This window comes from Pipra filicauda, unplaced genomic scaffold (genome assembly GCF_003945595.2).
Source record: "Pipra filicauda isolate LSUMZ 115617 unplaced genomic scaffold, ASM394559v2 scaffold3_size10097308_pilon, whole genome shotgun sequence".
NCBI classification, from domain to species: Eukaryota; Metazoa; Chordata; class Aves; order Passeriformes; family Pipridae; genus Pipra; species Pipra filicauda.
Genome location: NW_024104532.1, coordinates 2,600,664 through 2,619,785, shown reverse-complemented (window position 1 = coordinate 2,619,785; position 19,122 = coordinate 2,600,664). Strand labels below are relative to the sequence as shown.

General features: G+C 62.0%; 1 protein-coding gene across 5 annotated transcripts; it reads right to left on the bottom strand.

Annotated features, from left to right (window-relative positions):
* Positions 1-1,834: 1,834 nt before the first annotated feature.
* PDLIM7 (PDZ and LIM domain 7) lies at positions 1,835-18,883 on the bottom strand. 5 transcript variants are annotated; one of them, XM_039385229.1, is made up of 17 exons: positions 18,844-18,883; positions 17,530-17,636; positions 14,001-14,152; positions 13,676-13,706; positions 12,078-12,094; positions 11,318-11,472; positions 10,932-10,968; positions 8,670-8,824; positions 8,266-8,302; positions 5,795-5,949; positions 5,403-5,439; positions 4,418-4,476; positions 4,051-4,285; positions 3,794-3,974; positions 3,512-3,632; positions 2,969-3,084; positions 1,835-2,728 (listed from the first exon to the last, which is right to left on the bottom strand). In XM_039385229.1, the coding sequence occupies exons 2-17, from the start codon at positions 17,632-17,634 to the stop codon at positions 2,642-2,644; spliced, it is 1,680 nt and encodes a 559-aa protein (XP_039241163.1). In that variant the 5' UTR covers positions 17,635-17,636; positions 18,844-18,883; the 3' UTR covers positions 1,835-2,641. The 5 variants fall into 5 exon arrangements, with proteins under 5 accessions (XP_039241163.1, XP_039241160.1, XP_039241159.1 ...); XM_039385226.1 differs by lacking the exons at positions 8,266-8,302; positions 8,670-8,824; positions 11,318-11,472; ... (2 more) ...; positions 17,530-17,636; positions 18,844-18,883 and adding exons at positions 6,072-6,110; positions 6,925-6,961; positions 7,329-7,483; ... (2 more) ...; positions 10,038-10,192; positions 10,297-10,335 and having other exon boundaries at positions 12,078-12,093; XM_039385225.1 differs by lacking the exons at positions 8,266-8,302; positions 8,670-8,824; positions 13,676-13,706; ... (1 more) ...; positions 17,530-17,636; positions 18,844-18,883 and adding exons at positions 6,072-6,110; positions 6,925-6,961; positions 7,329-7,483; ... (2 more) ...; positions 10,038-10,192; positions 10,297-10,335 and having other exon boundaries at positions 11,318-12,089.
* Between the last annotated feature and the right edge of the window lie 239 nt (positions 18,884-19,122).

Here is a 19,122-nt window from a genome sequence, read left to right as displayed (position 1 = left end):
CCAGCCCGGACCAGAACCACGCTGAAGGGGTCTCTGCTGGAGCAGCAGTGGCCTGATCCCTGCAGGTTGGGGTTGTTCCCAAACCAAGCCCTTCAGTGCAGCCTGTGGATGAGCCCAGTGGGACAGGGGACAGTGCCACGGGCCCTGCCTATGCTGTCTGCTCCCTTTCATGCCTTCCTTGCACCAGCATTTGCAAGCGAGGCCAGAGCAGGAGCCACCCTAAGAGGTTGTGAGAGTTTGGAAGCAGCTGTGGAGCAGCTGCCGGGGCCAGTGAGGGGGCTGGGGCCGTGTCAGGCGCCTCACAGGAGGCTCAGATGGCTTTGGGGGTGGATGTGGTGGGACTCTGCTCAGGGACATGGTGGGAGCCCTAAGCCTGCCGCTGCCAGGCTTTGTTCTCAGAGCAGTGAGGCTGCAGCCCCTCCCAAGGCTCCACCTCCACAGCCCACCGAGACCCTCCTTCCACTGTCTGTGCACAAGCTCCTCACATGGTGCGCAGAGCTGGTGGGCAAGAGCTGCTCTTGGCAAAGCACAGAGGCACCTTGGGTGGTAGAGCCATAACAGCAGGGGCCAGAGGCAACAGGGCATGAACCCAGTGGAGCTGAGCCCCCTGCGAGTGCAGACCTGGCAGTGGCACAGGGGGGCTGGCTGTGGTACTGTGGCTGTGCCCTGGCCCTGCTCCAAGGCCGGGCATCCCAGGGCTGAGCTGGCAGAACCTGTTCCCAGGCTGTGCTACCCCAGCAGGCTCCGTCCCGCATGGCTGCCTCCCCCTGCCCTTTCTCTGCCCTCCACTCACTGGTTGCTGTCCTGGCTGAGCCAGGGTTGGCTCAGTGGCTGCTCACGTGGGGCCACAGCCGCCTCACCTTCCCCCGTGCTTCCCCTGACCTTGGCTGCACAGCTGGGACTCACGCTCAGGCACTCACCCATCCCTGCTCCTCCCAGCCCTGCCAGGCAGGCACCGTTTTTACAGCTGTGTCCTGCTGCTCCTCAGTGTGACCCTCCCACTGCCCACACGTGCCCCAGCCTGAGCGCCCAGCCCCAGCCTGTCTCCATCACTCCTTTCCCCGCCTCATCTTTGACAGGGTTTTGCACTCCTGCAGCTGGCAGTAGGAAGATGTGGCACTAGTGCCCAGATCTGGGTGATGCCAGGAGGCATTTGGCTTCCCAGAGCCAGCTCCTGCCCCCGGTAGAACCTTCCAGTAGATTAGCAAGACAATTTTCCTTACAATTGCTCATCACTGCAAGAGCTGCAATTATTAATGACCGTTCCAGCTGTCAGAGCGAAGCAGGAGGAGAACACCCGCTTCCCCACACCCGCTGCCCTCAAGCCCGTTCCAGGCGGAGGTGCCGGAGTGCCGGCACGGCCTCACACCCATCCTCCGGGACAGCAGCTGCATCGCGTGAGCGAACGCTTGGCTGCCCCACACCGGAGAACGCCCAGAGCTGGTGCACGTGGCCCATTTGTGTCCTATGACTTCTCGTCCCCTGTGCAGGACTCGGGGCCAGGGCACAGCAGGGACCAGAGGACACTGCCAGGTAAGTGGGGACCACTAAGGTCTGACCCCTGCCCCATTTCCCCTCACTGCGTTTTGCCCCTCAGATTAGTTACTGCCTCTGTTAGTGATCCTGCCTGCTACAAACAGAGGGATGACCCAGGCAGCACAAGGGGTCCAGCCCGGGCTGACGCGGGCAGAGGAGGAGAAATCAGAGGTGAAGATTTTCCCTGGAAAGCTGGAAGGAGCTGAGTCAGGCCCCAGGGGGGCCAGGATGAGGGCAGAGCATGACCTTCCCAGCTGGCTGCACCTCAGTCGGCAAAACCGCAGGCCTGGAGACAGCCGGCACTCGCAGAGATGTGTTTATTAAAGGCATTAAAAGCACCGTGGCTACATCAGTGCAGCCCGACCAGAGGGTGTGGGTTGGGGGGAGGCATCGATGGGCCCAGGACGGTGGTGACAGAGCACTCTTTGGCAGGAAGCCGTGCCCAAGCCTTGCAGAGCCAGCTGGCCATCAACACAAGCTGCCAGCCCAGGGCTGGGGCACACCAGGCTGGGGGTGCTGCCAGCCTCAGGGGAGCAGTGGGGTTGCAAGGCATGGACTCCCCTTGGAATGCAGCCAGGGCAGGAAGCCACTGCAGCAGTTTGTGGGATGATTGGGGGGTTGCTGTGGGTAGGGGAGCAGGGCTGGGTCTCCAGCCCCATGCACTAAGCACACAGCAGGGAAGGTGAGGAAGAGTGTGGCAGGGGGCTGGTCCTCACCCATTTAGGGATGTGTTAGGAACATCCCTGCCCCAGCACTGAGCTGCCAGGCAGCAAGGGAGCAGCCTGGTTGCACCAGAGCATCCCCGATTCCAGCCTCAGCACGGCTGTGCCCACTATGCTGCGTGGTTCAGGGGCAGGAAATCCATGCAGCATCCCCTTCCCAGGGCTCCTAGGGCCAGTCAGGAAGCACAGAAGAAGTCACCCAGCTATAAGGGCTCTGCACCCAGCACTGTCTCCAGCTGAATTCAGGCCAGGAGCTGCCAGGAAAGAGGTAGGAGCAAGGGGAAGGGCCAAAGGCCCAGCCTGGCTCCCTGGAGGCATCAGGATGGGAGGAGAGGAGCATGCAGGGCCAGGGGCACGCGTGGGCACAGCTGAACTTCCACCCCTCACACATGGGAGAAAGCATGGCTCTTGCAGAGCGGCTTGTCTTTCTTGGAGTAGAATGTCTTCCCTTCCAGGTTGGTCTGGCAGATCTGGGAAGGAGAGTACACATGGTCAGGTTGGGGGGCTGAGTCAGCCTCCAGGTCTCCCCTACCCCCAGGGCCCAGCACTGGTGTCACCCAGGTGCCAGGGACCAAAAGGCTGAGAGCCAATTCCCAAGCCCCCAGCACAGAGACAAGTGGGGAAAACTTTGTGGCAACAGAGTCCCTGTGCTGCTGGTGTACCCCACGTGGGGCATGACCATTGGAGAGAGACACAGGCACATGGCTCACCGCACAGACGAAGCAAGTGTCGTGCCAGCTGAACCCCAGGGCCTCCAGGAACCGGTCCCCAGCATCGATCTTGAAGTCACAGCCACGGCACTTGGTGCCAAACATCTTCTCGTAGTCTGTGAGGAGAGTAGAGCCCAGGTCAGCATTTCTTTGCACCACAGCCCATCATCCCAGAGGAGCAGGGCTGCAGCTCAACCGGGATCCCACAGGCACAGCCTGGGGCCAACCTGCTGCCAGTCCTGAGGGGACAATGCCCCAGACAAAGTGTCCGGGCCATGCAGGTGGCCCAGCACCACAGGGCTGCAGGGAAGAGGCAAATCTCATCTCCCAGGGTGCAGCACTCACTTTGATGTACATCCTCCCTCATCACCATGGCAACACAGGAGCGATGGCACTACCGGGAGGACTGGGATGGAGAACTCGGGGCTGCAGGAGCTCTCCATGGCCCAGGGCAACTCACCCCTCAACCCCTGTGGGCAGCTGCTGAGCCCCAACAGTGCACCAGGGCCACATGGGGTGACACATGGGGTCCCTGGGTCCTACCTCTCTCACAGTAGGGCTGTCCCTCCTCCATGTAGAAGGCTCGGTTGCGGATGGGAGTTTTGCAGGCATTGCAAGTGAAGCACTGCACGTGCCAGGTCATCTTCAGAGCATGCATGACCTCCTGGAAGGGAGCCACTGTCAGCCAGGGGCAGGACCACCCAGGGCAGGAAGGGACAAGGGATCCCATGGGATGGGATTAGGGTGGGAAGGGACAGAGCCAGGCACCCATAGGTGAGCGGGGAGCAAGGACAGGAGGTGCAGGACAGACTGAGGGACACTCACTCCAGTGATCTTCTTCTTGCACTTGGCACAGCTGGGCGCGTAGCGTGAATCGTAGCACTTGGGGCAGAAGATGGAACCTTTCTCCTCAAAGAAGCCGCCCTCATCCAGCACCTTCCTGCACTGGCAGCAGGTGAACTCCTCGGGATGGTAATAATGTCCCAATGCCACCAGGTACCGTCCCCTGTGGCAGGACAGAGCCATGTCAGCCATGCCAGGGCCCAGGATGCTGGCAGGGGGTGGTGGTGGCCAGGGCTCACCTGATGACCTTGTTGCACTTGTAGCAGAGGGGGGTGCAGCCGGGCCCCTCGGGGGCCTGCTGGGCCGCCTGCACGATGGAGCTGCGGTTCTGCATGGGGGTCGGCGTGGCCGGCTGGCTGTGCTTGCTCACCACCGTGCTCGTCTTGTCCGGAGCGTAGCGCTCGGCGAACGACGGGTCCACAGCCCACGGTGGGCGGCTGGTGGGGCCCGGGGTGGCAGTGGGGGTCCTGGGGGCTGCATGCACACACACGTCTCTACAACAGTCCTGATTCCTCTGCAGCCCCCTCCCAGAACCCGTGGCTGAGTGAGTGGCATCACCCAGCAGCCCCACCCCTCTCCCGAAAAGCCCAGAGATGTTTTGCTCACCCAGTCCTGGCTCAGTCTTCATCGCTGCTCCTGGAGATGGGTCCGACACGGAGACCTGGCTACAGAACATGCAGTTAATCCAGCCTGCCCCACTCTGCTGCCCAGAGGGTGCAGGCAGGGCCCCCCACCCCAACAAGCAGGCAGGACCTGGCCAAGCCCCCGTGCCCAGCCAGTAGCTGGTTTGGTGATGAGGAACCATCAGCCCTGCCAAGACACAGCACCCCTAGGGTGTCTGGTACCCACTGTGGTGGTCTGAGGAGTGGCAGGAGGGAGGAATCTGGGCTGTGTCAGACTGACCAGGGGCCCCAGGGACCCCACAGACTCTGGCTGCCTGCTCACACGCAGTGATCACTCACAGTCACATTGGGGTGCAGAGGGGCTTGGACCCAATGTGATGCAGGGAGCCCTGGGGCCCAACTCAGCAGAACTGGGGACAAGCAGGGCAAGCCAGGGCCAGAGAGGCACAGCCCATCCAAGAGAGGGGACAGGGACTGAGGGAGAGCCGGTGGCTCTGTTCCTCTCCAGGGTAAACACAAAAGGAGATGGCTACAAACCCAGGAGCTTTTATTAGTGGCAGAGCAAACTGGGCAGAGCTGGAACCTAAGGGCCACAGCACCAGGGCAGAAGGCATCACAGACAGGTGAAGGCAAAAACTGGGGTGCGGTGCACCACTCCTGCCCAGCTTCATGGAGTGAGGAACAGCCCTGGCTCCCTTCCCTGCCCCACACAGGGAGAAGAGGGTGACACCCACCAGCTCTGCCCAGCTGCCCCACACCAGGCCCACAGGACACCATGCCCCAGGTGCTGCCTAAACATCAAAATACCCCAGCAGGATTTTGCCAGTGCCATCAGTCACCCCCAACCTGCTGTTTCTGGGACACAACGGTGCAGCTCAGCATTCCCAGCTGAGGAGCAACAATGCCCAACAGGTCCTGCCCAGGACATGCAGCCCCACGGAGCTCCTGCTGCCACACACTCCCCTTACCTGGGCTTCCTAACAAACATCTCATCATGATCCTCCACTGAGCGCAGCAGGAGAAAAAGGAGGAAACAGAGTCAGTCTGCTGAGACCCAGGCCCAGACACAGCAAGAGGGGAAAGGGAAGGGAAGAAAACCAACCTCCCCACCTGCCATCCCCCTGCCCCAAGGCACAGCCCTTGGGCCAGAGCCATGGGGCAGAGCACAGCCCCAGACCAGCAGCACCACCACCACAAGCCCACACACAGCCCCGGGCAGCTCCCACTGGCTCAGCTGCCCACGGGGACCACATGGGGCCAAAAACAACACTCTGGTGCCACAATACAGCCCCTGCTGGGCTCCAGCAACCCAGGCAAAGTCTGGCACCCCCAGCCATCACCAGGCCCTGCAGGAACTCACTGCCATCTGTGCCCGTCAGCTGGGCCAGTTTGCGGAAGGAGCGGGACTGGGAGGTCCCGGTGCGGGGCTGCCAGTCCTCAGCGTCCTCTAACATCCGCAGCTTCCCAGGGTTGCACCCAGGGGTGCTGGGGGGCTCCAGCAGCTGAGGGGGCTGCCTGTGAGTGACAGAGGGCAGGAGCTCAGTCAGCACCAAGCACAGACCCTGCTTCAGCACAGGGTAGTGCTCCCAGAGGTGCCCCACCACATGCCAACACCTCTGCCAGACCCTGGCACTCACCGCTGCTCCACCGTGCCCCAGCTGGACCCACGGGCATCCCTGTGGCATCGAAAAAACGGCGGCACAAAGGTAAGTGGTTGACCCATGGCTCAGCCCATCCTTCACGTACACACCCACAGCCTCAAAGATACACGAGCCTCGTGGAAATGTCGACAGCATTCACTCCTGACCAGCCTTACAGCCATTCTACGGCCCCACAAGACATCATGCCTCAGGACTAGCTGCTGTCCAGTGCCTCCCAATCAAGATGTTATCAGTGCCAACAGCCACCCCCATCCACTGTGTCCAGCACACGGTGCTGCATCTTGGCCTCCTCAGCTGGGTGCCAGCAGTGCCCAGCGGGTCCTGCCCAGCACAGGGACACCATTTGGGGACACGTGTATGGTGAGTGGGTGTCCAGGCAGGACCCTCCCGAGGTAATGGTCAAAGCAGTGGCTGAGCACTGGCAGTGCCTGTTGTGGGCTGAGGGCAGGGGGGGCTCTGTGGCTCTGTTAACAGGTCAGTTCTGGGAGAGGGAGAGGACAGAGAGGGAGACAAGAAACCACTACAGGGCAAAGAGCTTCCTGAGAGTCACCACAAGCAGCGAGAGTGAGGGCAAACGAGCTGGTGGTACTCACCCAGCTCAGTCTATCTGCCTGGCAGCTCCACACCAGGCTCAAGGGACAATGTGCCCCAAGTGCAGGCACTACCCTGCACCTCCCAGCATCTCATCGCCAGGTTTCCCAGAGCCATCAGACTCCTCCACTATCCATACACCCGAAAAGCTAAGGTGCAGCTCAGCATCCCCAGCTCAGAGCCAGCAGTGCCCAGACACCCGCCTGGGACATGCGGCCCTTGCACATGCTCCCCTTACCTGGGCTTTTTAACAAGCTCATCCTCACCATCCTCCACTGTGCACAACAGGAGAAAAAGGGGAAGATGGAGTCAGTCTGGGGCAACCAAGGACCAGGCACAGCAGGAAGGGAAAGGGCAAGGAAAAGGAAAAGGAGGAAAATCGACCTCCCCACCCACCATCCCCTTACCCCATTGCACAGCCCTGCCCGGTCATGGGGCCAGAGCACAACCCCAGACCAGTGGCACCACCACGAGCTCAGACACAGCCCGGGGCAGCTCCCACTGGCTCAGCTGCCCTCAAGGGGTGATTTGGAGCCAAAACCAAAGCCCTGGTGTCACATGACCCCACAGTCTCTGTCAGATTCTGGCTACCCCAACAGAGTCCATCACCCCCAGCCATCACCAGGCCCTGCAGGAACTCACTGCCATCTGTGCCCGTCAGCTGGGCCAGTTTGCGGAAGGAGCGGGACTGGGAGGTCCCGGTGCGGGGCTGCCAGTCCTCAGCGTCCTCTAACATCCGCAGCTTCCCAGGATCACACCCGGGGCTTCTGGGGGGCTCCAGTGGCTGAGGGGGCTGCCTGTGAGTGACAGAGGGCAGGAGCTCAGCCAGCACCAAGCACAGACCCTGCTTCAGCACAGGGTAGTGCTCCCAGAGGTGCCCCACCACATGCCAACACCTCTGCCAGACCCTGGCACTCACCGCTGCTCCACCGTGCCCCAGCTGGACCCATGGGCATCCCTGTGGCATCAGAAAAAACAGCAGCACAACTGTCAATGGTGGATCCATGGCTCGGCCCATCCTTCCCATATGTACTCAGTCCCATGGAGGCACAAGCCACGTGAAAATGCTGGCTGCACTGACTCCCAACGAGCCTTGCAGCTGCTCCACAACTGCATGGAACATAATGCCCCAAGACCAGTTGCAGCCCAGCAGTCCCCAACACCCCCAGCAAGGTGCTCTCAGTGCCATCAGCCATCCCCATCCACTGTGTCCAGTCCATGGTGCTGCACTTTGGCCTCTCCAGCTCTGTGCCAGCAGTGCCCAGAGGGTCCTGCCTGCACACCTTACATGGGGACAACCTGTTCGGGGACAGCCTGTCTGACAGCTGGGTGCCCAGGCAGAACCCTCCTGAGGCGATAGTCAGAGCAGTGGCTGAGCACCAGTGGTGCCTCTTGTGCAGCTCTGGAAACAGCCCGAGTCTGGGGGAGGGAGAGGACCGAGAGGGAGAAAAGAATCTGCACAGAGCAAAGAGCATCCCCAGAGTGACTGCAAGCTGTGAGGATGAAGCAGCCAGGTGGGCTGAGCCCCAGGTGGGCACCTTGTGGCTCCTACTGCCACCAATTCACACGCTCCCCTTACCTGGGTTTTTTATCAAGCTCATCCTCACCATCCTCCACTAAGCGCAACAGGAGAGAAAGGGGGAGATGGAGTTAGTCTGTGGCAACTGAGGCCAACGCACAGTAGGAAGGAAAGAGAAGGGAAAGGAAGGAAAAACGCCCTCTCCTCCTGCTGCCCCCTTGCGCCAATGCACAGCCCTGCCCAACCATGAGGCAGAGGATGGCACCAGACCAGTGGCACCACCACGAGCCTGCACACAGCCCTGGGCAGCTCCCACTGGCTCAGCTGCCACAGAGGGCCCACATGGGGCCAAAACCAATGCCCCACTGCCACAACACACCACGGCTTTTATCCAGTTCCAGATGCCCCAGCAAAGCTGAGCACACCCAGCCTGTCAGCCAGTGCCAGGCCACATGGGAACTCACTGCTGTCTGCGCCCACCAGCCGGGCCAGTTTGCGGAAGGAGCGGGATTGGGAGGTCCAAGTGTGGGGCTGCGAGTCATCAATGTCCTGCAACATCCGCAACTTCACAGGGTCGCACACGGGGCTGCTGGGGGGCTCCAGCAGCTGAGGGGGCTGCCTGTGAGTGACAGAGGGCAGGAGCTCAGCCAACACCAAGCACAGACCCTGCTTCAGCACAGGGTAGTGCTCCCAAAGATGCCCTGGCACATGCCAACACTTCTGCCCGACCCCAGCACTCATCGCTGTTGCCCTGTACCCCAGCTGGACACACAGGCATCCCTGTGGTATCAGAAAGAACGGTGGCACAACAGTCAGTGGTTGACCCATAGCTTAGCCCATCCTTCCCGTATGCCCCACCAGCTCAGGGATGCACAAGCCTTACAGAAATACCGTCAGCATTCACTCCTGACCAGCCTTACAGCCCACCAAAACATCGTACCCCAGGTCCAGTCCCTGTCCAGGAACTCCCAACACCCCAATCAAGGTGTTATCAGTGCCACCAGCCACCCCCACCCACTGTGTCCAGTGTACAGTACTGTACACAGTACAGTACTGTACACAGTGCTGCATCTCAGCCTCCCCAGCTCCACGCCAGCAGTGCCCAGCAGGTCCTACCCAGCACAGGGACACCCCATTTGGGCACCCCATCTGGCAGGTGGGTGCCTGGGCAGGACCCTCCCAAGGTGATTGTCAGAGCAGTGGCTGAGCACTGGCAGTGCCTCTTGTGGGGTGAGCACGGGTCACGCTCTGCGGTTCTGCCAGCAGCTCATCTCCGGGGAGATGGAGAAGACAGAGGGACCTGAGGGTGGAGGACAAGGAGAGGAGAAAAGAAAGAGCAACAGGGAAAAGAGCTTCTCTAGAGTGACTGCAAGCTGTGAGGATGAAGCAGCCAGGTGGGCTGAGCCCAGGGTGGGCATGTTGTAGCTCCTACTGCCAACCCAGCACACGCTCCCCTTACCTGGGCTTTTTAACAAGCTCATCCTCACCATCCTCCACTGCGTGCAACAGGAGAAAAAGGGGAAGATGGAGTCAGTCTGGGGCAACCAAGGACCAGGCACAGCAGGAAGGGAAAGGAGGAAAACCAACCTCCCCACTCACCATCCCTTACCCCATTGCACAGCCCTGCCCAGCCATGGGGCAGAGCACAGCCCCAGACCAGCAGCAACACCACCACAAGCCCACACACAGCCTCGGGCAGCTCCCACTGGCTCAGCTGCCCTCAAGGGAGCCAAAACCAAACCTTTAGTGACACATCACCCCACAGCCTCTGTCAGATTCTAGCTAACACAGTCCATCACCCCCAGCCATCACCAGGCCCTGCAGGAACTCACTGCCATCTGTGCCCGTCAGCTGGGCCAGTTTGCGGAAGGAGCGGGACTGGGAGGTCCCGGTGCGGGGCTGCCAGTCCTCAGCGTCCTCTAACATCCGCAGCTTCCCAGGATCACACCCGGGGCTTCTGGGGGGCTCCAGTGGCTGAGGGGGCTGCCTGTGAGTGACAGAGGGTAGGAGCTCAGCCAACACCAAGCACAGACCCTGCTTCAGCACAGGATAATGCTCCCAAAGGTGCCTTCATCAGACTCTCGCACTCACCACTGCTCCACTGTGCCCCAGCCGGACCCATGGGTATCCCTGCGGTATTGAAAAAAACAGCAGCACAACACTCAGGATTTGACCAGGGCTCAGCCCATCCCTCACAAATGCACTCCAGCACAAGGAGAAGTTGGCAACACTCACCTAGCTCTGCCCAGCTGCCCCACACCAGGCTCAGGGCACACTGTGCCCCAGGTCCAGGCAATGCCTGGAACCTCAGAGCACCCCCAGCAATGTGTTGCTAGTGCCACCAGCCTTCTCCAGATACCATTTGCTTAAATAGCAATGGCAGAGTTTGGTCTCCCCAGCTTGGTGCCAGCAGTGCCAAGCGGGTCCTACCCAGCACAGGACATCCCATCTGGCCAGTGGGTGTCCGGGCAGGACCCTCCCAAGGTGACACTCAGAGCAGTGGCTGAGCACTGGCAGTGCCCGTGGTGGGCTGAGCACAGGGCAGGTTCTGCAGCTCCACCAACAGCTCATCTCTGGGAAGGGGAGAGGATGGAGGAGGAGGAAAGAAGAAACAGCAACAGGGCAAAGAGCATCCCCAGAGTGACTGCAAGCTGTGAGGATGAAGCAGCCACGTGGGTTGAGCATCTTGTGGCTCCTGCTACCACCCCTGCACATGTTCCCCTTACCTGGGCTTTTTAACAAGCTCATCCTCACCATCCTCCACTGAATGCAACAGGAGAGAAAGGTGGAGTCAGTCTGCGGCAACTGAGGCCCAGAGACAAAAGAAATGGAAAAGGAACAGGAAAGGGAAAACACCCTCTCCTCCAGCCACCCACCTGCCCCATTGCACAGCCCTGCCCAGCCATGGGGCAGAGCACAGCCCCAGACCAGCGGCACCACCACGAGCCCACACACAGCCCCGGGCAGCTCCCACTGGCTCAGCTGGCCCACAGGGGCCACATGGGGCCAAAACCAACACTCAAGTGCCACAATGCACCACAGCCTTTTTCCAGCTCCAGTTGTCCTGGCAAAGCTGGGCAGCCAGCCAGTGCCAGGCCACGTGGAAACTCACTGCTGTCTGCGCCCACCAGCCGGGTCAGTTTGCGGAAGGAGCGGGACTGGGAGGTCCAGCTGTGGGGCTGCGAGTCATCAATGTCCTCTAACATCCGCAGCTTCACAGGGTCGCACACGGGGCTGCTGGGGGGCTCCAGCAGCTGAGGGGGCTGCCTGCGAGTGACAGAGTCATCTGTCAAATCTGACAGATCTCATGGCATCATTTCCCTGGGGCTGCCCCACACCTCCCCTGGCGAAGAACCACAGCACACCAGTACTCAAGACACCACATGTGTCCTTACTCCCCACCCTTCTACTCCTCTCCAGTAAAGACCTGGCCCACGAAGGACCGACTTTGGACTGATAGTGTGATACTGGCCCCAAGGGCCAGAAGGAGAAAGGACAGAGCAAGAATAAGACATGTTCAAAAAACCACCACTGGGAGAGCTGCACCAGAGCCTAGTGACTGCCCATGGCATGCCACCTGCCCCTGGGCAGGGTGCCTAGCACAGTCCATTAGCCCTTGTCCGGCCAAGTCACATCTTGGGGAGCAGGGAAGGGACCACGCACAAGGACACTCCAGGGCCCCAGCAGCTGGCAGAGACAGGCAGCACTTGCCCTTCAGGTTGGGGACAGCTTGCTGCCAGAAGTGACCCACCCACACAGGCAGAGCAGCACATGCTGCCCATCCCCAGGCTGGCCCTGCCCTGGAGAACAGGGCAATAGCAGGGAAGAGGCATGTGGGGAGGATAGAGAGAGCAGGCAAAAGGCTTACTGACTTGTCAAGGCTCAGCACCTGTAGGGAGAGGGAAAGAGAAAGGGAGGAGAGAAAGAAAGAAAAAGGAAGGTGAAATTAGATCTGCAGCACCCAAGAAGTTTCCAGAGCTCACCTATGGCCTACATTAGTCCCTCTACCCCTGAGACTCACACCCGGCTCGCCCAGGGCTGTGAGCACACCGGGACACAGGGGCAGATGCCAATGGACCAGACTGTGCTCCCTCAAGCCCCAGAACAGGCCTGGGTGCCACATCCCACCCCATTGCCCAGTTCCAGGGCACCACAGCAGCTCTCTCAGGAGGGACCAGGAGCTGCCAGACACAGGCAGCTGAGTAGAGCTGGGTGATGATGGTGCTGTGCAGGGCTGGAGGGCTTCACTCTGCTCACCCTATCCCACCAGCCAGGGGACCAGCAGGACATCCCCAGGCAGCCACCATTTCCCTGCTGCCGCAGATGCCAGTCAGTGTCCTGCTACAGCTGCTGTGTCATACCTTGCAGGACTCTCCGCAGGCTGACACATCCCTGAGCTAGGGATTGGCACAAGTGTGGCTGTGTGTCCCTGTGTGCAACAGTCCTGTTGTGCTACCTCAGCACCAGCCACCGGGGACCCCAGCACGGGCACTCTCACCCACTCCCACCCTCAGTGTCTGGCATGCAAGGCACAGCAGGGCCGGGCAGCGGGCTCCCCCCAGTCCTCAGGAAGCAGGACGGACAGCAACATACCCATTGTGCTGGGGGGTGCAGGCGGGCGCCAGGGGCGCGTACGTCACAGGTTTCGTCACCAGCCCGGGCTGTGGGTTCGGAGGCGAGCCGGCCCCAAAGGGCCGAGCTGTTTTGTTGAGGGCGGTGCTGGGAGCGAAGTTATATTTCAGGGGTTCAGAGCAGGGGAGTGAGTCCTGAGCGAGACAAAACACACAGACACGGGCTCACACATCAAGCAGCATGCAAAGGGCAGCCCTGGGCCAGGCAGCGCAGCAGGCAGCCAGGTAGGAAAGCTGGACAGCACGTGCACCTTGGACACTGGGCTCTGCCAGGCTGGCACCTCTCTCCACAGAGCAGCCAGCCCAGTGACAGCAGGTCACAAATCCAGCCTGAGGGTCGTTGGAGGATTAGTAGGTGCCCCGGACGCTTGCTGCTGCCCATGGCAGGGCGGTGCACATGCACACACACCCATCGCAACCGTCCTGTGGCACAAAGCTGAACCCATATAGGCGGCTTCCATCCAGGAGCCACTGGTCACCGACCTCAGTCCTGCCTCCCTATGCCAGGGCACTCCCCAGCACCAGCAAACACTGTGCTGCACCTGCCCAGTCTCCTCCCCTGCACTGGCCCCTCTGCACCCCTGCCCACACCTGGCACCAGCAGGGGCACAGTCTGGGCCAAGCTGCCTCCCGAGCAGACCCTGTTCCCTCTGATCCTCCACGGTGCCAGAGGTCAGAGCTGCTCCTCCAGTGGGGTTATCTAGATCTCCAAACACACCCCAGTCCCCTAAAAGCCTGTGAGCCCCAGGAGCAAAATCTATTTATCCATCTACACTCAGAGAGTCCCTTTCCCTGAGACAAGGCTGAGCTGCCACTGCAGCACCATGAGCGACACGTACCTTCTGCGGCTTCCCCAGCTGGTTCTGGGCTCTGCAAGAGAGGAGACAGATGGGCAGGTGCTGGAACTGGCCCAGGCACTGCTGGGACACTGGTACCCCAGGGATGCAACAACCACCCAAGGGGAGCCATGGCCCGCTGGCACTGCCCTGTGGCTCACAGCCAGGCTAAGCCTCATCCGGCCAAGCTGAGCCCTCAGATCCAGCCAGGGGCTGCCCAGCTCTGAGCAAAGATCAGTGATGCCAGGATATGGAGATACCGGGAGATGGCCCTGGCTATGCTTTGGCCACACCAAGACCCCATGTTTGCAGGACCCATGATTCCTACCTGCTCAGGGTGAGGCAGAGCCTGTCCCCACACGCACGGATCCTGTTCTGGGCCTCAATGTGTGTCATGGCACTGGTGCTCTCCCCGTCGATGTATAGCACCCAGTCGCCCACTCCCACACCAGCCTGAGCCGCCTTCCCACCTGGAGTCAGCTGCAAGACAGACAGAATCAGGGAGAGCTGGAACAGCCAAGTGCTGGCTCGGGAGCAGAGGGATGTCCTCGTCCTCATGAAGGCAAGGGGTCTGTTGGGGTTCAGGCTCCCAGCCCAGCACAGGATACCCACACAGGCCTGACCCAGGGGGAGGTGGGAACACCCAGCTCACTCCTCATTTCCCAGTGCATGAGCCCAGAGCAGCTTCTTCCCCTCGGCAGCAGCAGCAGAGGGCAAAGCAGTACCCCAGGGTGCTGCCCAGTCCCTGCCTTCTGGCACAGCTGGGGACCTTGCCAGCACCCCGGGGCCTCATCCCCATGACGCCAAACACGGAGGCGGTGCTGGCTCAGCCTCGGCAGGAAGCCTGGCCACCCCTCAGAGCCATCCCTGTGGTCCCGGGGCAGGAAGGGAGCACAGTGAGTCAGGGCCCTTTGGGCAGCCCACATCTCACTGCAAACCACAGGCATGTCCAGCCTTTCGCCTGGGGCGAGGGGGGGTCAGGGGAGGCACCCCTTGGGCACTCCCCCCAGCCGCCCACGCTCCATGCTCCCGTCCTGTTCCCAGCAGGCGCAGACATTACCTCATTCCCACAGAGGAGCAGGAGCCCTCCCAAGGCAGGGAGACACCCGCCCCCACCCACGCTGCTCCCCCAGACATCGTCGCGCCGGGACAGCCGAGAGCACAGCCACGGGTTCTTCTTCCCGGACACAGAGCCTTGCCCCCGCTGTGGCTCCATTGCACGGCTATACGTCAGCCCCGTCAGCCCCGTGCGGGGAAGTGGAGCCTGTCCTGCCCTCCCCTCCCACCAGGGATGCACAGCCAGAGGCGAGCAGGGCCCAGAGCACAGCACACAGCTCCCAGGCACTGACAGACAGACAGACGTGGGCAGGATGCAGCCATTCCTGCTCCTCCAGCATGGAAGAACTCGAGGCGCTTGGACCCGGACCAAGTATTTCCTCAAGTCCTGTTCGACGTGAACATAAAAGGAGCGAGCCAGATTCCCAGCACTGTCAGAGGGCTGAAAAATCCCTGCCGCTGAGTCCTGGCCCCTCCTTGCCCGTGCGCAGAGCCTGGCTCACCCCAGAGCCACATTCCCCTTCCCTACACCAATACTGGCACTCCATGTGAGGCCAAACTTCATAGCCGGGTTGGATGTGGCTCGGCTCCGCCTGCATCCTGCTGCCACCCCTCAGCCCAGTGCCTGCTCCTCCTGCCCAGCACGGGAGGGTGCCCTCGGCAGCAGTGGTGCCGGCTGGCCATGCTGCTGCAAGCCCCGGCTTGCTGCCCTGGAGGGCTGGGGAAGGCACAGGGCGGCTGTGTGGGTTTGCAGGCAGGAGCAGGAGCTGGGAAATGTTTTCACACGGCCAGTCGGGAAGGGGAGAGCACGTCAGGCTGCGTCACACAGCCTCACCCAGCCCGGTCAGCACTTTCCGTCCCCCTCCATGCTGGCACGCCTGGAAACCCCTGTGGCAGGTGCCAGCTCAGCTGGGAGCTGTGGCAGTGCCAGTCCTCCCGCTTCCCACCCAGGCCTGCTAACCTAAACCCAGGATTTCCTTCCTCCCTTCTCTGCCCAGCCAGTCCTTTGTTCCCTGCACCTCTGTCACCCCACCCAGAGAGATGCCCACCTGCCACCCTTTCCAGGGACCCCCAGGACAGAGCATCACCCAGCATGGTGGGGAGAGGCTGGAAGGTGCATCCCCCAGCACCATCCTGCCAGCAGAACCAAAGGTCTCCCCTCTTCCCCAGCTGGCAGAGGCTGGGATGTGTCACACAGCACCCAGCTCCCCAGATGGCAGCCCTTGCCCTTGCTCTGCCACAGGGACCGCGGCGTACAGTCTGCCCAGGTGTCAGTGCCCCAGCAGAGCCCCTTGCCACGGGAGATCCACGTGCAGGGGGTCATAGTGGCACTTCTTTTGTGTGTGGCCAGTGAGCTGCAGCAGCCTGACAGCTCACCCAGTAGTGTTACAGTGAGGGACACAGCCAAGAGCCAGAGCACACGCCAGTGCTGCTTTCCCCCTGTGGTCCCTGGCCCCACAGAGCAGGACCCCACTGCAGCCCTCAAAGCTGAGGCAGGACGCTTCCTAACATCCCGTTCTTCTTCCCAGGGCAAGCTCATGGGAAGCAGTGGCCAAGGGCAGCAGTGTGCTCTGGGCAGGAGCTCTGGGGCTGGGAATGTCTCTGGAGTGCAGAGCAGTGCAAGGCTCACCCCTCCCCTCAGACAGAGCACATTGCCCTGCCACAAAGCCTGCTCTTAACAGAGAACCCCCCAAAGCTGGCTACATCCCCTCACTGCTCCTGACAGCAGCACTGCCCGAGCCCCACCAAGTGCTGCTTCATAAGGCCCCTGCCCTGGGCTTTGGGAGGCTCCTTCATCCGACCAGACCCTTTGTTAAGCGCTGGCTCGCAGCCAAGAGAAACATTTTTTAGAGAATAAACTCGCTGAGGCTTTCTCTGCGTGCTCAGCAGAGATCAGCGGGCCCTGGGGCGGCGGTGCTGGTGACTCCAGCTTCACATGGTGCCCTCAGGGCCCGTCCTCCCTGCCTGGGTGCTGCAGAGATCTGTGTCCTCTGGGACAGGCATGCAGTGCCGAGCTCGTGCCGGGGACAGGGCCCCACGCAGCAGCGTCCGGTGCCACGAGCAAAGCTGTCCTTTGAGAAGCAGCCTCCGTGCCAGCTGCCCGAGCGCCAGAGGCACAGGCATTGCAGTCACATTCCAAGGCTTATAAGGCAATTGTGTGGCCAGAGCCATGGCCAGCATCCGCCCGGGGACAGACCTGGCCTGGCTGAGCATTGCACCGGGCACAGCTCAAACCAGAGGCCTCAGCCACAACCAGCTGCAGCACAACGGCTCTCCCAGGAGAAACGGGATGGTTTTGTGGAGGGAATCATGTCCCTGTGCAGGCAGCAGTGCAAGCTTCCTCCTCTCCCTGCCCATTTCAGGGATGAGCTCAGGCATGGAGTTAGGAGCTGTGCAGTGGAAGGCAGGGCAGAAGGGCACTGGCTGAGTCCTGGGATGCCGATCCCAGCGTTAGGGTGCCAATCAGGAAGGCAGTCCCACATCTCAGAGAGCAGATCCCTTCCCCCTGTGGTGGGCACGCTCCGGAAGGGGCCTCCCCTGCCCCCTCTGCAGAGGCTGTGCAACATTTCACGTCTCTGCTGCAGTTCTCTGCCCGGAACACCCCTGTGCCGGGCTGCAGCTGATAAGGCACCAAAGAGGCTACATGGAGCCAGGCAGGGCAGGATGCAGCACTCCCGGGGCCCCAACTCATCTGCATCCCCTGTAGGACTCTGACTCAGCCACCTGGACACTGCCGTCACAGCCTCCCTCCCACAGAGGCAGGAAGAAGGATGGGTGTCACCAGCCTTGGCTTCTCTTACCCTGGAGATGGAGAGCGGCATGCTGAAATCCTTCCCTCCCTGCAGCCTGAAGCCCCAGGGTGCCGGCCCATTCAGCATCACTTTGTAGGACTCCATGTCGCCCATCTCTGCAAGGGAAGAGGGTGTGATCCTGGCGTTAGGATACATGGGAACAATGCAGGGAGAGCAGCCGAGGAGGGGGCCCAGCACTTGGCAGGGCAGGATAGAAGGAGGCAGGTCACATTTCCAGCTGTAACTCCACCCTGACCATCCTACACTGTGGTTAGAGACGCACCCCAAATCCATCAGCATCTCCTCCAGCAACGTCAGAGCTGAGGGGCCCAGGCTAACACTGACTAGTGCCAGAGAGCCAGACACAGCCCTGCTGCCACCCACAGTGGAGTGTCTGTGGGCTTCGCTCTCCTCCCAAACCTGGGATGTGCTCTCCCTTGCCGCACCCCAGCAATTCACACTGCTGAGAGCCAAGGCTGTTTAGACCGCAGAGAAGCAACAGCAGGTATGGAAGGATATGAACCAGAAGCGATTTTGCCGGATGAATTAGCAGCAGCAGCAGCGCAGGAGCTGCGTGATGCCACCCGAGGTGCCTGGCAGAGCAGCCAGGCTGGCACTCCAGCAGCCGGCTGAGCAGATGCTCCCTGGGAGTGAGCCCATCTCCAGGGCTTTGGCGGGAGGGAATCCCAGCGCTCCCCTGCCTGACAGCTGTCAGACGGCCAAGGCTCCGGGCAGATGGGCCGGCACCAGCCTCTTGCCGCCCCTCACCTGGATGGAGCCGCCAGACCCCCGCAAAACGCCCCAGGACCTTCCTGCCGGGGTGGAGCGGGGCCGGCTGCGGGACTCCCCGCGCCCGGCATGGGCCGGCGGGGCGGCTGCAAGGCCGGGGGCCAGCGAGCTCCCGCTCTCCCCGGGCCGGTGCGGGCTATATAAGGCATGTAAGACGACACCAGCCCGCTCCCCGCTCGGGAGGGCCGGGGGAAGAGCTGCGTGTCAGGCATTCCCGGCGCCCGGCAGACGGGGTGGACACCCCGCACCCCTCCCGGCGGGACCGGGTTCGGCCGGACTGGGGGTCCCCAGCGCGCACAGCCTGGGCAGCCCCTCCGACTGCTGGGGAGCCCCCCCTGCCCCGCAGGGGGCCACGCGACCCCTCCCCATCGCACAGCACCACCCCTCCCCGCCGGCTCTGCCCCGCACGGGCCCGACCCCGATCATCCGCCTTCTCCCCGACCCAGGCCCCAGTCCTCCATCTCTTGCGTCCCCATCTCCCCCGCAGTGCACGGAGTCCTCCGCCGTGCCCAGGCCCCCCGCACCCCCACTCACCCGCGGCCGGGGGAGCCCGGGGGAGCCCGGGGGAGCCCGACGGAGCGGGCGAGGAGCGGCGCCGAACGGATCAGACGGACTCGGGACTCGAACCCGGCACCGCCCCCGCCCGGCCCGGACCCGCCTTATGTAGCACCGGGACGGGGCGGGGCCGGTGGGCGGCTCGGCCAATCAGCGCGCGCGCCTCTGCCCGGCAGGGCGGGCACGGCGGCGCCCCCTGGCGGAGAGGCGAGAGCTGCCCCCCCCCCCCCCCCCCCCCCCGCAGCAGCGGCGGAGCCG

Coding starts and splice junctions, on each gene's coding strand:
- PDLIM7 (XM_039385229.1), bottom strand. CDS start 17,634: ATGGGCGACATGGAGTCCTACAAAGTGATGCTGAATGGGCCGGCACCC. Junction 14,153..17,529: donor TGCCGCTCTCCATCTCCAGG/GTAAGAGAAGCC, acceptor TCTGTCTTGCAG/CTGACTCCAGGTGGGAAGGC. Junction 3,975..4,050: donor AAGTGCAACAAGGTCATCAG/GTGAGCCCTGGC, acceptor GTCCTGCCACAG/GGGACGGTACCTGGTGGCAT.